We start from the raw sequence: 14,652 nt of genomic DNA, 5'->3' as shown, positions 1-14,652 counted from the left end.
GCAAACAGACACACACACACATATATACACACACACACACACACACACACACACAAAAGCACACATATGCACAAAAACACACATATGCACAAAAACAAACACACACTATGCACACACTCATTTAAATTCACAAAAGTAGGGGATGGAGTAGGAGATGGAGACAAATTGACAAGCGAGATTAATTTTTGTGGAGAGAATGTGCAGGACTGGGCGGCAGTCATATTTTGTACCGCACTGCGGTACATCTAGTTAAATAAATTGTAATTGCAGCAATTAAAACAGCCAACACTATGCCCACAAAATGAGCCACAGTGCAAACATAGTCAGTGTGAACTATACTGTAGCAGTGTTGTGACCTGTGTCAGTGAGAATGTTGGCCCCAGCTGTGGCACAACTGGCTGGGGCACCTGCACCGTACGCCGGCGACCCGGGTTCGATTCCCGTCCCATGGTCCTTTCCGGATCCCACCCCGACTCTCTCTCTCCCACTCACTTCCTGTCGTTTTCCACTGTCCTATCTGATTAACGGCATAAAAAGCCCAAAAATATACTTAAAAAAAAAAAAAAAAAAAAAAGAATGTTTACGTGTAGTGATGCTGTATTCTGGAGTAGCTCTGCCAAAGATCCATGATTAGTAACCACTTCAACCTTCTACTGTGTGAATGTTTCTAGGTGTTCACATTTGACAACCCTGGAGCTTTCAACAGCATATACAGCCCGCATAGTGAGGACCGTTTGAAGACACTGGAGACTCTGGCTAATCAGATTGTCACTCTCTGCGCCACGCTCAACGAAAACCCAGGCGTCAGATACAAGAAGTGAGTCAGGCCGTACATTCAGCATGCATCCACAAACCTACACTTCACTCACCCACATTACCCAGTTTTGGATCTTCTGTCATTCTCTCTTTTTCAATTACATTTCTTTGTTCTTTTCCTGTATCCTTTTTTGACATTGTTTGCATATCTCTATATTGCGATAATATATGTTTTTTTGTGGGGGGTGGAAGCTAATTATGACCGCCGCTCTAGCGAAGCAGTCAGAGTTTTTTTTGTGTTCCGCATTTCTTTTTTTTTTCTTCAGTAATTTTGTGTCGACAATTCCCAGAACACTGAAAGACCGGGCTGCACGAAACTTGGTGGGCATGTAGCCCCACAAGAATAACACAGAACAATTTATTTTCGTACTACGCGCATGCATAAACACACGCATATATGCAGGCACACACACACACACACACACACACTCACTCACACACACACATATATATAAACACACACACAGAAACACACACATACACACATTACACATACACACACGCACGCACATACATGTACACACACAGGCACACACACCAAAAAGCACACATTATACACAAAAGCAAACACACACATGCACACACTCATTTACATACACAAAAGTTGCAAGAGTAAGAGATGGAGACAAATTGTCAAGCGTGATTTTTGTCTTTTGCAGAGAGAATGTGCAGGACTGAGCGACTGTCATATTTTAGTCTCATCTAGTTGAAAGACAGACTGGTGTCATTGTATCTTAACCTACTTAGTGACAGTCCAACTTGATTCATTTTGTTGTGTTCAATCATATCAAATGGACAAATGGTAATTTAATCAAGAATCAATTTAATGAGATAGGGATGGGTGGTTGTAGGGGATTTAAGGGTCTGGTTGTGTGCTGGTAGTTGTGCTCTAACCTGTGTGTGTGTGTGTGTGTGTGTGTGTGTGTGTATGTTCATGTGTGTGTGTTCATGTGTGTGTGTTTGTGTTCTTCAGGGAGTCCTCAACAGTCCAGTATGGCAAACAGCTGGCCGAGATGGTTGACCGAAAGCTGGAGGACCACTACAAATTAGACGGCAGTGCTAAGAAGGTCAGTACCTTGTCCAGCTAGCTACCTACCCTCCAGGACAGCCCTGGAGGGTAGGCCCTTTCAATAAATAATAAAATAAAAAAAAGTATACTCTTTTGATCCCGTGAGGGAAATTTGGTCTCTGCATTTATCCCAATCCGTAAATTAGTGAAACACACTCAGCACACAGTGAACACACAGTGAGGTGAAGCACACACTAATCCCGGCGCAGTGAGCTGCCTGCTACAACAGCGGCGCTCGGGGAGCAGTGAGGGGTTAGGTGCCTTGCTCAAGGGCACTTCAGCCGTTCCTACTGGTCGGGGTTCGAACTGGCAACCCTCCGGTTACAAGTCCGAAGTGCTAACCAGTAGGCCACGGCTGCCCCTTCAGTCACACCATCACAGAAGGGGACTTGTCCACGGAGGAAATAGACCAGACCATTCACTTTCGTCACTTAGATCAGTGGTCCCCAAACTTTTTCTTCCGAGGGCCAGCTCACTATGCCTGGCTCTAAGAGAGGGCCAGAGACTGAGTATATCAACCATAAATAGCCTAGTGCTGTGAACAACAGCAGTCTACCTTAGTTGAATATTCCATTACATTTAATCATAGGCTATTGCAATTTAATACCATTGTTAGCTGTGTTTATGTTGCCATCATGCCATATCAGTGTTAAATGTAGCTCACATGAAATAATACTAATAAAAAGACTCTATCAAACTATAAGAGTTTTTATGAAGTGCTGGCAAAAACATCTGAAATGACCACCATTCTAACTTTTACTCACCTGATAATATTTTTTATAGAAATAATTGTCCCAGAAATATGACTTTTGAGTTAGTTAGTTATTAACAATTAATTGATAAACTTTTAGAATACTTTGAGCACTGATGCAGTCAGCATAGGCCTTTAACATTGTTTGCAGGTAGGCCTACATTTCATTCCGTTTTCGATGGCAAACGTGAAACGGCGCCAAAAAAACACCAGTGGACAAAAGAGTATTACATGTGTACTGTTAAAGGAGAATTCCGGTATGATATTGACCTAAAGTGTATTGAAACATGATACCGAGTGTGAACGTATATCTCATAGCCCATCTCGGCTTGTCCCCTGCACTCCAAAATCTGGCGCTAGTTAGCCGATGCTACCAACAGCTTTTTCAATAGTGGTGCTTCGGCATCGGGCTAGCCATGCAAATAAATCACTTTTTTTACACCCATTTACGAGGCTCAATGTATCTCCACACTTCATTGGTAGACTTCCGAGGGCCCTGACATTTAAAACGAGACATTGAGAACTTTGAAAAAGCACTGGTAGTTTACTTACAAGACGATTTATACAGACAGTATCTTCACGAAGTTTAGCGTTTGCAGCCATCTTGAATTTAGTCACGATAAGTCGAGCAACGAGTAAGAATGAACAGGTATGATAAGGGATCAGATTCCAAAAATAATTCAGTGGAAATGCATGGATTCCAGTTTCTTCCAGTAGCAGCAACTGGAATCCATGCATTTCCACTGAATTATTTTTGGTCAATATCACACCGGAATTCTCCTTTAAGACTCGCCATAGAGAATGAATGGGGGAAATTACGGAGGTTATAGTTTGACGATATCGTACTCCCGTGCGGGCCAGATGCTATATACCGCGGACATGTTATGGGGGGCCACCCAAAATGAGGTGGCGGTGGGCCGTAGTTTGGCGACCACTGACTTAGATGGTAAAGGTAGACTCAATGATACAGGCAGAAGTGTTTCAAACACAACAGAGAACAAATTAATCCAACCCCTCAACACCACAGATTATCACCTGTTTATTTTAGTTTATTTTATTGGGTTATGTTTTGGCCTTTCTGTCCTCAGGAGAAGACCCAGTCTCAACTCCTGATTGTGGATCGGGGGTTTGACCCTGTGAGCCCTGTTCTACATGAACTGACCTATCAGGCCATGGCATATGACCTTCTGCCTATTGAAAAGGACACGTACAGGTGAGACCTTTTAGGAATACCATTTTCACCCTTAGGTATGAGCTACACCAGACGCGTAACTGAAGCGTTCCGTTCGCGACGCGTAAAATCCATTTTAGATGAATGGTCTATTTTTTTCAAACGTACGCCCCACTGTCACGTCTGGTGTAGCTACTTCCATTGATTATATGGGAAGCTAATTGTTGCAGCAGACGCAACGCGAACGGAACGCTTCAGTTACGCGCCTGGTGTAGCTCAGCCCTTAGTTCTAACTGAGACTAAATACAGTAATGTGCACTCAGACTTACCTATCTCCACTCACTCTTTTTTTAGAAGAAGAGAAATACTGAATCAGGCACTCTGTAGAATGCAATCTCACAGCAATCAGCAATCTAATGTCAGTCTCTTTCTAATTTGCATGCATATTGTTGTTGTTGTTGTTGTTGTTTTTGAACTGTATTCAGTGCTATTTAATATTTAAAGCTTGTTCACACCAGACCTTTACCAGATGTGATTGGCTGCTTGTAAGTTGTTATCATAGTATATTGTGCTTGCCTGTGTGTGTGTGTGTCTGTGTCTGTGTGTCTCCCACAGGTTCAAGCAGAAAGATGGATCTGAGAGAGATGCGCTGTTGAACGAGAGCGATGAGCTTTGGGTGGGACTGAGGCATCTGCACATTGCACAAGTAACAGAGTGAGTGGCCGTCCCATCATTCTACAGTATTCCAATAGGCCTTCTGTAAACTGATGCTGTAGTCACCACAAGCACATTCATACACACTACAATTATCTTGGATGTTCAAAAAAATCAATCAGTTTTGGAAAAGGACAACCACCCTGTGTTGATACACTCTGTTCTGTGATCCAAACACCATAGTAGACAGCTGACAGCGTAGTCAGTGAAAATAGTGTAGCCCTGCAGTATGTTCTGAAGAATCTGGATCCTGTTTATTTATACTGTGTATAGGTGGTGAGCTCATCTCTTCAGAGTAAACATTCAAAGTCCATTATTGTGTAACCAAAGGTTAAACAGAGATGTGATGAGTTCTTAACATGGCTCAAACAAGGCCCTCTAAAATGATGACATTCCTCTCTCAACTGTAGGAAAATCCCTAAACTGGTGAAAGAGATTTCAGCCAGCAAGAAGACGCCGGACTCCAAGGTCTTGGGAAGATTTCTGTACTGCCATTACAGCAATATATCCAGTTGTGTTGTGAAAGGCCCGAGGAATAAGTGGCTCAACTGTCTCTCTCTTTCTCTCTCTCTCTCTCTCTCTCTCTCTCTCTCTCTCTCTCCTCTCTCTCTCTCTCTCTCTCTCTCTCTCTCTCTCCCTCCCTCTCTCCCTCTCTCTCTCTCTCTCTCTCTCTCTCTCTCTCTCTCTCTCTCGGGACAGATCTCAATAGGAGGCCTGGCTAATCTAATGAAGAAGATGCCGTCCTTTCGCAAGCAACTCGCTCAAGTATGCAAAACCCGAAACCTCACCTCCTGGGCCTTGCTGTGTGTGTGTGTGTGTGTGTGTGTGTGTGTGTGTGTGTGTGCGCGTGTGTGTGCGCGCGTGCGCATGAATGTGTTCATGAGCTTGGCACAGGTTGTATGTTTTGTGCAACTGATGAGAAATGTAATCTGATGACTTTCTCACTAGTATTTCTTCTTCTCTTTCTCTGGCTTGTCCTCGTCTGCCATGTCTATTGATTCACAGAAAACTGTACACCTGAACTTGGCTGAAGACTGTATGAACAACTACCATGGGAAAATAGACAAGCTGTGCCAGGTTGAGCAGGTGAGGTGCCATTTTCCTACCTGCCATACCTGAGTACATGAGTAGAAACAGTAGAATTTAGTGAATTCCTATTAAGGATGACTATAGTACTCAGTGCTCTCCTGACAGTGGCCAAGGTTTCAAAGAGCAAATCTAGCATGGCTGCTACAGTGTGAAAGTCCCTGCTTCAAGGCAGAAACCAAATAGTGCAAAATGTCTGGCTAGTAGGCCATTAGAAATGAAGCCTCTCTTAGCTCTTTTGCCTGTAGTGTGTGTGTGTGTGTGTGTGAATACTGACAAACTTGATAGGGGTGTGTGTGAAAGAGAGAGAGAGTGAAATGCATTCTGGCTACTTAGGAAGTTCCCAATCAGTTGTGAATGTTGAGCCAGTTAAAGCCTGGGTGTGTGTGTGTGTGTGTGTGTGTGTGTGTGTGTGTGTGTGTGTATGTGTGTGTTCTAGATATGGTACCAGGTATGTCCTCTCAGTGCAGTCCTCCATCGGCATCTCTTAATTTGTCTCCTGCTGCCTTTATTCCAAGTTGCCTTTATTTCAATTGTGGTTTAGACTAGAGGTTCCCACGGGTCATGGAATTTCTGGAATATCATGAAAATTTAGGAAGTCTATTCCAGACATGGAAAGTCAGGGAATTGTATTATTTTTGGCGCAAAGTCATGGAACATCAGGGAATATTGTTGTAGCAGTTTAAAATGTATTTGCCAAAATACATTAATACAAATATATTTCTGCGCAGAATTGATGTATATCTGGTTATTAGCTATACGGCTTGGTTGAGTAGCCCAACTGTGTTTATTCAATGCCTATTTATTCATCTCCCAATCTAAAAAAGTAAAAGATTATTGACCGACATGCGGGTGCTCTGAAATCATTGGTCGCTATATTGTACTATTCATTCTATAGTAAGTTGTGGAAATTCAAGTTTTTTGTCAGGGAAAGTCAGGGAATTTGACTTAGAGGGGGAACCCTGAGAGGAGATTCAACAGTACTTGCATTCCTTCATAGTCAAACCCATTTCACACTGTCACCACCAGCAGCTACAAGACCCACTCATACACCTGCGTTTGTAGTGTCTTACATGATGTACGCTATGAAGTGTGTTGCTGATGTCCAATCACACATGAGTTAAAGGTATACTATGCAGGTTTAGGTATTTTCGTGATGTATTTATATGTTACTCTGCTATTGTAAATAGCAAACTTCTCACGACTTATCCCCCCTGTACACAATGCAAATGCTTTTGTTGTGGGGGTGAAGGATTAACAACAGGCAAAACTATCTCCAAAGAACTATATCTACTGACAAGGTAATGTTTCAGATTCTCGCGAGTTTTGGCGGGGTGCCACTCTTGAAAGTTGCATTGTTGGTTTTCTTGGTAGGGACTCGCTACGTCTATGCTGTATAGCTCTGCTAGGTGAACGATTTGCCTATTACAAGTTCGTTTACCATCAAATTGGCTTCATAAAGGTGAAAATCGTGCATAGTGTGCCTTTAACATGCTGTGTGGCTCCTAGCTGCACTCTACTATGTGCCAAGTCAAGTCAAGTCAAGTTTATTTATATAGCACATTTCATACACAGAGGTCATTCAATGTGCTTTACATAAACAAAACCAAACAATAATAACAAATAAAAGCATAGAAGGGCAATATAGTCAAAGAATAGTTAAAAGGTAAAGATCATAATAAAAAGAAAACATAAAACACAAGGTAAAATCATTTAAAAATAAAGAATAATTAGTCAGCAAAAACAAAGGCAAAAGTAGTAAAAAAAAGTAATAAAAGACAAGGTAGAATAATTATCGAGGCAGATTCAGAATTTGTAACTCAGCACAGTTAGCAGAAAGCGTCTGAGAACAGTTTGGTCTTAAGTCTAGATTTAAAACTGGCTACAGTTGGGGCCTTTTTAATGTCATCCGAAAGTTGGTTCCACAGCTGAGCCGCATAGCAGCTAAAAGCTGCTTCACCATGTTTAGTTCTAACTGTAGGTTTTACTAGCAGGTTTTTCACCTGGGACCTGAGAGGACGAGAAGGTGTGTACTGCTGAAGCATGTCTGACAAGTATTTAGGTCCTGCTCCATTTACTGATTTATAAACAAGCAATAGTGCTTTAAAGTCAATTCTGTGACTTACTGGAAGCCAGTGCAAGGACTTAAGAATTGGAGTAATGTGGTCAGTTCTTTTAGTTTTTGTTAGAGTCCTAGCTGCTGCATTTTGTATCACCTGAAGCTGTTTAATAGTCTTTTTAGGAAGGCCTGTGAACAGTCCATTGCAGTAATCAACCCTGCTGGAGATAAATAAAGATGAATGAGTTTTTGACATCAGCCCTCTGAGTTTGACAATATTTTTGAGGTGGTAAAAAGCTGATTTAGTTATCGCTTTCATGTGGCTGTTGAAATTTAGATCACTGTCAATTAATACACCAAGATTTTTAACAGTATCCTTTGCCTTCAACCCTTTTGTGTCAAGGAGAGTGGCAACCCTAAGTCTTTCCTCATTTTTACCAAATATAATTACTTCAGTTTTTTCTTTGTTCAGCTGAAGAAAATTGAGACATCCAGGTGTTGATTTGTTCTATACACTGACACATAGATTCAAGAGGACCATAGTTGTTTGGTGATAGAGCTAAGTAAATTTGTGTGTCATCTGCATAGCTATGATATGAAATCAAATTATTTTGAATGATTTGTCCAAGTGGGAGCATATAGAGGTTGAATAATAGTGGCCCCAAGATCGACCCCTGGGGAACACCAGGTCAAGGACGTTGGTGTTGAGGTACAGTTTCCGATGGCAACAAAGAAGCTCCTTTCTTGTAGATATGATTTTAGCCAGCTGATAACTATGCCTGTAAATCCAACCCAGTGTTCTAGTCTGTGTAGTAAAATATTGTGATCAACAGTGTCAAATGCTGCACTAAGGTCCAGTAGCACTAGGACTGATGTTTTACCTGAATCTGTGTTGAGGCATATGTCATTGGAAACTTTAATGAGAGCTGTTTCAGTGCTGTGATTTGCCCGAAAACCAGACTGAAAGTAATCAAAATACCCATTTGATGTTAGGAAGGTGGTTAATTGATTAAAGACTACTTTTTCAATAATTTTGCCAATAAAAGGTAGATTGGATATGGGCTTGTAATTGTTTAGCATGGAGGCATCCAGGTTATTCTTCTTGAGAAGTGGCTTTACAACAGCTGTTTTCAGTGACTTAGGAAAAGTGCCAGACAGCAGTGATACATTTACAATTTGAAGGACATCTGCCACTATGAGGTGAAAAACAGTTTTGAAGAAATTGGTAGGCAGAGTGTCTAAGACACATGTGGAAGGGCTCAGATTCTGTACCGTTTTTTCAAGTGTTTCGTAGTCTATCAAGCTGAACTCTGACATCAAGTTTAGTTTCCCTCTGTTTGTTGCTGGAAGTTCAGGTTGTTGAATTTGTAATTGAGCAGATATGTTGAGTCTGATTTTGTCAATTTTACCTTTAAAAAAAGATGAAAACTCATTGCATTTATTAGTTGAGAGAAGTTCAGGCGCTAATTGTGAGGGGGGATTTGTTAACTTATCAACAGTTGAAAATAGAATACAAGTGTTATTTGAACTTCTATTGATAATGTTGGAAAAGAAAGACTGTCTTGCTTTGCATATTTCAGAGTTATATGTGCGGAGCATCTCTTTATGGATTTCATAGTGGATCTGAAGTTTGTATTTACGCCATTTTCTTTCAGTCTTCCTACACTCTCTTTTTAGAAGTTTAACTGCTGGATTTTGCCTCCATGGTGCTTTCTGTTTGTCCTTAACTTTCTTGAATTGTAATGGAGCAATGTCATCCATAATGTTTGCCATTTTTGCATTAAAGTGATCAAATAAGTCTTCAGAGTCTGACAGTTGACTTGACTTTAGTGAAAGTGCTTGCTCAAAGAGAGCACTTGTCTGATCATTTATGATTCTCCTTTTTACCATCATAGCTGTGTTTTGAGTGTGTGGGGACATAGACACATCAAAGAACACGCAGAAATGATCAGATAAGGCCAGGTCTTTAACAGCTGTAGAGACATCGAGACCCTTTGTGATAACAAGGTCGAGGGTATGGCCGAGAGAGTGTGTTGGCCCCTGTACATGCTGTGTTAGGGAGAAAGTATCGATTAGTGCAATGAATTCCTTGGCATAATTGTTTTCAGGATTATCCACATGCAAGTTTAGATCCCCTGATATAATAAGACAGTCAAACTCTATGCAAACAACTGATAGCAGTTCACCTAGCTCTTCAAGAAAAACTTTAGCTGAATGTTTTGGAGGCCTGTAAATTGTCAGTAATAAAATCTGAGGAGAAGACTTAATGCATGCACACAGATATTCAAATGAAGTAAAGTCACCGAATGACGACTGATTGCACTGAAAAGACGTCTTGAAAATTGTGGCTATCCCCCCACCTCTTTTATTTGCTCTGGTAGCACTCAAGAAAACTGAAGTTTGGGGGAGCTGATTCGATGAGAGTAGCAGCACTGTTTGCTTGATCTAACCATGTCTCAGTTAAAAGTAAAAAATCAAGGTTGTGTGTGCCAATTAGATCATAAATTAAGAATGATTTGTTTGAAAGAGATCTGATATTTAGGAGTGCTAGTTTTGCTGTAGGTGTTGGGGAAATATGATCCATCTGTTTTGTGTCCAGGACCTGGCCGTGGGGATGGATGGAGAAGGCCAGAAGGTGAAGGATCCAATGAGAACACTGCTGCCTGTGCTGCTGCCGCCGAAGGACCGATACACCAAACACAACAAGATCCGAGCTGTGCTGCTCTACATTTTCAGCCTCAGTGGTCGGTTTGCTCGAGGGAATGGCCCGGGAAGGGGGATATTGGGCTTCAAATCTAATTTATGCTTCAAAGCTAAAATGGTATAACTGGCAACTGCAGTTGAAACCAGAAGTTTACATATGTAAATAATGTATCATATACATTACGGTACATTATTCATTCACAAAGAAAATTGGTGTCCTTAAAGGTTGGATATTTCCTCATTTATTTTAATTAAGGCATGAGATCAATTTTCTAAAAGATGATTTTTTTTATTTCTCTTTTTAGTCAACTTTAGCATGTGTATGCTAAGGGTATGTAAATTTCTGGTTTCAACTGTATATAACCACTATTCAACATCTCAACATTCAAGCCTTACCAGGCAGGGTTTTCTTTTTTTTTTTTAAGGAGTTCCATATAAAACTTTTTGCGGTCTTTGGTGTTTCATGTAACTCTTGTTTGTAAAGTAACATCAGAGTGATTTTGGAGAATATAAGTGACATCATTTTCCCTGTGGTAATATGTGAACGCCCATCATGTTCCATGGGAAAAGAACCCTGATGTGGTTAGTGTTGTACAAAGTGACCATTTCTGTTTTTTGGTGAACTAATTTCCCCTAATGACAGGGGTCAGAACGTCTTCCAGTAAATTAATAACAATGATCTATCTAAGGGATTGTTTGATATATAGTGTATAAGTATAAATACTCTTTTGATCCCGTGAGAGAAATTTGGTCTCTGCATTCATCCCAATCCGTGAATTAGTGAAACACCGTGAACACACAGTGAGGTGAAGCACACACTAATCCCGGCGCAGTGAGCTGCCTGCAACAACAGCGGCGCTCGGGGAGCAGTGAGTGGTTAGGTGCCTTGCTCAAGGGCACTTCAGCCGTGCCCACTGGTCAGGGCTCAAACCGGCAACCCTCCTGTTACAGGCTGGAGTGCTAACCAGTGGGCCACAGCTGCCCCCATATTTGTATGAATAAAGTTATTTGAGTAAATAACTACCTGTTAACTCTGTTTTTTTATGTTTTTTAGGGACCACGGAGGAGAACCTGAACAAACTTATTGAGCATGTAGAGATCACAAATGAGCGGGACTACATCCTCAACTGGAGAGAGCTGGGGGTTCCCATCATTTCCTCTGTGAGTTTCATTATTCTCTTACTCCTCAGGTCTGTGTACTAGAGAAGCTTACACAGCCACAACTAGTCTATATATATATCTCCAGGTCAGTTTTCCCCTGGGAGTATAGATTTGAAATGACCGGGGTAAAGTAATGTCAGAAATGTTGTATACACTTGTATCTGTAAAGGCCCATTCACACCAAGAACGATAACGATAACTATAACAAATATCATTCTCGTTAATATGAATGATGACGTTCACACACAAACTATAACGATAACGACATGAAGAACGATATCGTTGGGGATCACTTTCGGAGCCATTTTGAAAACGATAAAAAGCTAATAGCCAATCAGAAACAATCACATTTTAGCCGTCATATTCATTAACACAAGGATAGACGTCTTTTATCATTGTTCAGTGTGAACGCTTTTATCGTTATGGTTATAGTTATGGTTATCGTTCTTGGTGTGAATGACCCTTAACTGAATTAGAAATGTTGCATCTACTGCACATAGACTACTATGTGTCTTGTGACTTTGTATCTATTTTGTGTCACTAGAATTTCACATAGATTTGTTGTTGAGGGATACAATTTTAGTAACTCCATACGTTTGATACACGTTTTTACTGTCTAGCTAATACCAGTAATCTCAGAATTCACATTAGACAGTATCTGGTCTAATCACTCAATAGTTACTGCTCTGGTACTATTGCAATCATGTGGATCATGTCCAGACCATAGTGAATGAAGTAAAGCATGCATGTTTGGCAGACACTGCCTGTCTTACCAGCCCTTTTTTAGACAAAATGCATAATTGTTTGATTATGATTGGTTCTAAAATGGAAATAGGAAATGACTAGGCATAAGATTATGATTTCATCCATGTAAAGAGAAATCTGTGTGTGTGTGTGGCAAAATATTTGTGTATGTTTGTCATTTTGTGTGCCTGGTGCACAATGCAATCTAATCCCTTTTTCACTCAACAGCCGAGTTTGTTGTCCGGAATGTTCCGGAAGCCAACGCGAAGAGACCGCTCTCAAGATGAGACCTACAGTGTGTCACGTTGGACACCAGTCATCAAGGACGTGATGGAGGTGTGTGTGTGTTTGTTTGTGTGTGGCTGACTCTGACTCTGCACAAGAGTATGTGTATGTGGTTGCCAAAGGGTGTTTCAGGAGGCTTTCTCACGCAGAAGGGAGGACACTGGGAGAGGGCTCGGTTTATCTGGGTCACTGCTACCCTTGGGTGTGAGTGTGTCAGTGGTATTTGGTTGGGTATATAGCTTTTTGTGTTCTTTATGGTGTATGTTTGTGTTGTTGTGGAATGATAATCCACATAGACAACGTGTGTGTGTGTGTGTGTTTGTATGTTGTACCACTCAGCCTTATTCAGCTTGCAGCGTAGCTTTCAAACTTTAATTTTAGTCCTCTCAGCAAGAGTTTTTCACTCCCAGTGCCTGTTAACATCAGATTGTTTCAGTGATCAAAAAGATTGCTTATGCTCTGCCATGCATTGTGTGAATTTTCCCAGGTCAGAACCATTAGCGTCTGTGAGAGTGATCGCTTATCTTGCTCACAAAACAAAGCGGGGGGTTTGGAGTGGAGGGGTTGGGTGGTTGCAGGGAATCTTTTGTGGTCAACAGGAAGGCCTTTAGATTGAACGCAGTAAACAGTGCATTCCACTATTTCTACAGACCACTGTGCACTCACACTCTCAGAGCCACATAACGGAGCAGAAATGTCTTGGACTGTGTTTTGCATGCAGGCTGGAAACAGTCACAGTTCTGACTGGCTGTGTGTTTGTGTTTGTGTGTGTGTGTGTGTGTGTGTGTGTGTGTGTGTGTGTGTGTGTGTGTGTGTGTGTGTGTGCTCTGTGTTTGTAAGGATGCTGTGGAGAATAAACTGCAAGACTGGCCCCATGTTTCTGGTGCCCCCACGGCATGGAATGGCTCTCGAGCTGTCAGGTGATTTGTTGTTGTTGTTTACATATTTCCACACACACATATAAACATGAATAAAAAGTTGCTTGCTACTGACTTTCTTTTTCTCCTTCATCCTCACTCACTTTCGCTCTCTTTATCTCCCCTTCACACTCTTTGGTCCAGTGCCCGACAGAAGCACAAGCCCTCTGCGGACGACCACCACGGCAGCTCCAAGCTCATCATCTTCATCCTGGGCGGGGTCAGCTACTCTGAGATGCGCTGTGCCTACGAAGTCACACAGGCCACCAAGTCCTGTGAGGTCTTCATAGGTGAGTCCTGCAGCTTCTTCATGCGTTCCATTCATCTAGTAGGCTTCCCTCTGGCTTTGGGTTGTTGAGTTGTGATGTGTTCTGCTATTGTAGGTCACGTATCTGTGTTTTTACACAGATATGACAACACAAATGACATAAACAAATAATAAATTGAATTGAATTAAAAGTAGCTGTCTGATCTTCAGTAAGAGTGGCAGTGATGGCAGAGGATCCCTTTTCAGTTCTAACCATAAGTATGTCGAGGTCTTTTTAGAGGAGCTCACTCATCATGTGTGTGCAAACAAATGATTTGAAAACAACCCCCCTTTTCTGTCTTCTTCACCCAGGGTCATCGCACATTCTAACCCCCACTCGTCTTCTGAATGACATCCAGCGCTTGAGTTCGCTTCCCAAGCAGCAGTTCACACTTGAAAATGAGAAGAGCAGTTCCTAAGGACCACATTATGCCACATAGTGCCCCTCTGCCCCTGTACCGCACATTCACCCCCCTTTGAGGGACTGAAGGGAATCCATATGATCAATATTGTATCTTAACCTTTACAAATATTACCTTTTCATAACCTGTGCCTATTTAAATGCATTAGAGAATGCTATTAATGTATGTGTCCTGTCTGTGTTACTGACTGACTGGCAATTGTAAATGCCACAATGTATTGTTTTGTTCTATACAAAATCTACAGGAAATTTCAACACAGCCTTACCACAGTGGTATGCTATACCACTTGTATATATTGTATGTATGTCACCTCCCTTTAAATAGCCTTACTGATCCCCAGTAGGTTTTCTTTCATGTCATGGTGTATTATGAACAACTTCAGAGTGTTTTAAATCGAAATGATTATTGAACAACTGACAAATAAATGGATGATGTGGTTCAATGCCA

The 14,652-nt window shown here is 41.4% G+C and overlaps 1 protein-coding gene across 1 annotated transcript in view; it reads left to right on the top strand.

The window, feature by feature from the left end:
* stxbp3 (syntaxin binding protein 3) overlaps window positions 1-14,652 on the top strand; it is an 18,551-nt gene extending 3,899 nt beyond the window's left edge. Inside the window, exons 7-19 of the mRNA XM_042056357.1 lie at window positions 672-817; window positions 1,790-1,883; window positions 3,725-3,849; window positions 4,423-4,521; window positions 4,932-4,989; window positions 5,221-5,286; window positions 5,527-5,607; window positions 10,266-10,410; window positions 11,424-11,530; window positions 12,503-12,610; window positions 13,400-13,479; window positions 13,621-13,766; window positions 14,096-14,652. Of these exons, the coding sequence (XP_041912291.1) occupies window positions 672-817; window positions 1,790-1,883; window positions 3,725-3,849; window positions 4,423-4,521; window positions 4,932-4,989; window positions 5,221-5,286; window positions 5,527-5,607; window positions 10,266-10,410; window positions 11,424-11,530; window positions 12,503-12,610; window positions 13,400-13,479; window positions 13,621-13,766; window positions 14,096-14,202 (1,362 nt within the window). The 3' untranslated portion in view covers window positions 14,203-14,652. The remainder of the gene's footprint in view (window positions 1-671; window positions 818-1,789; window positions 1,884-3,724; window positions 3,850-4,422; window positions 4,522-4,931; window positions 4,990-5,220; window positions 5,287-5,526; window positions 5,608-10,265; window positions 10,411-11,423; window positions 11,531-12,502; window positions 12,611-13,399; window positions 13,480-13,620; window positions 13,767-14,095) is intronic.

The sequence above is a fragment of the Alosa sapidissima genome, chromosome 12, assembly GCF_018492685.1.
Source record: "Alosa sapidissima isolate fAloSap1 chromosome 12, fAloSap1.pri, whole genome shotgun sequence".
NCBI lineage: Eukaryota > Metazoa > Chordata > Actinopteri > Clupeiformes > Clupeidae > Alosa > Alosa sapidissima.
The sequence above is the reverse complement of the archived record's forward strand: the minus strand, read 5'-3'. Positions and strand labels throughout refer to the sequence as shown.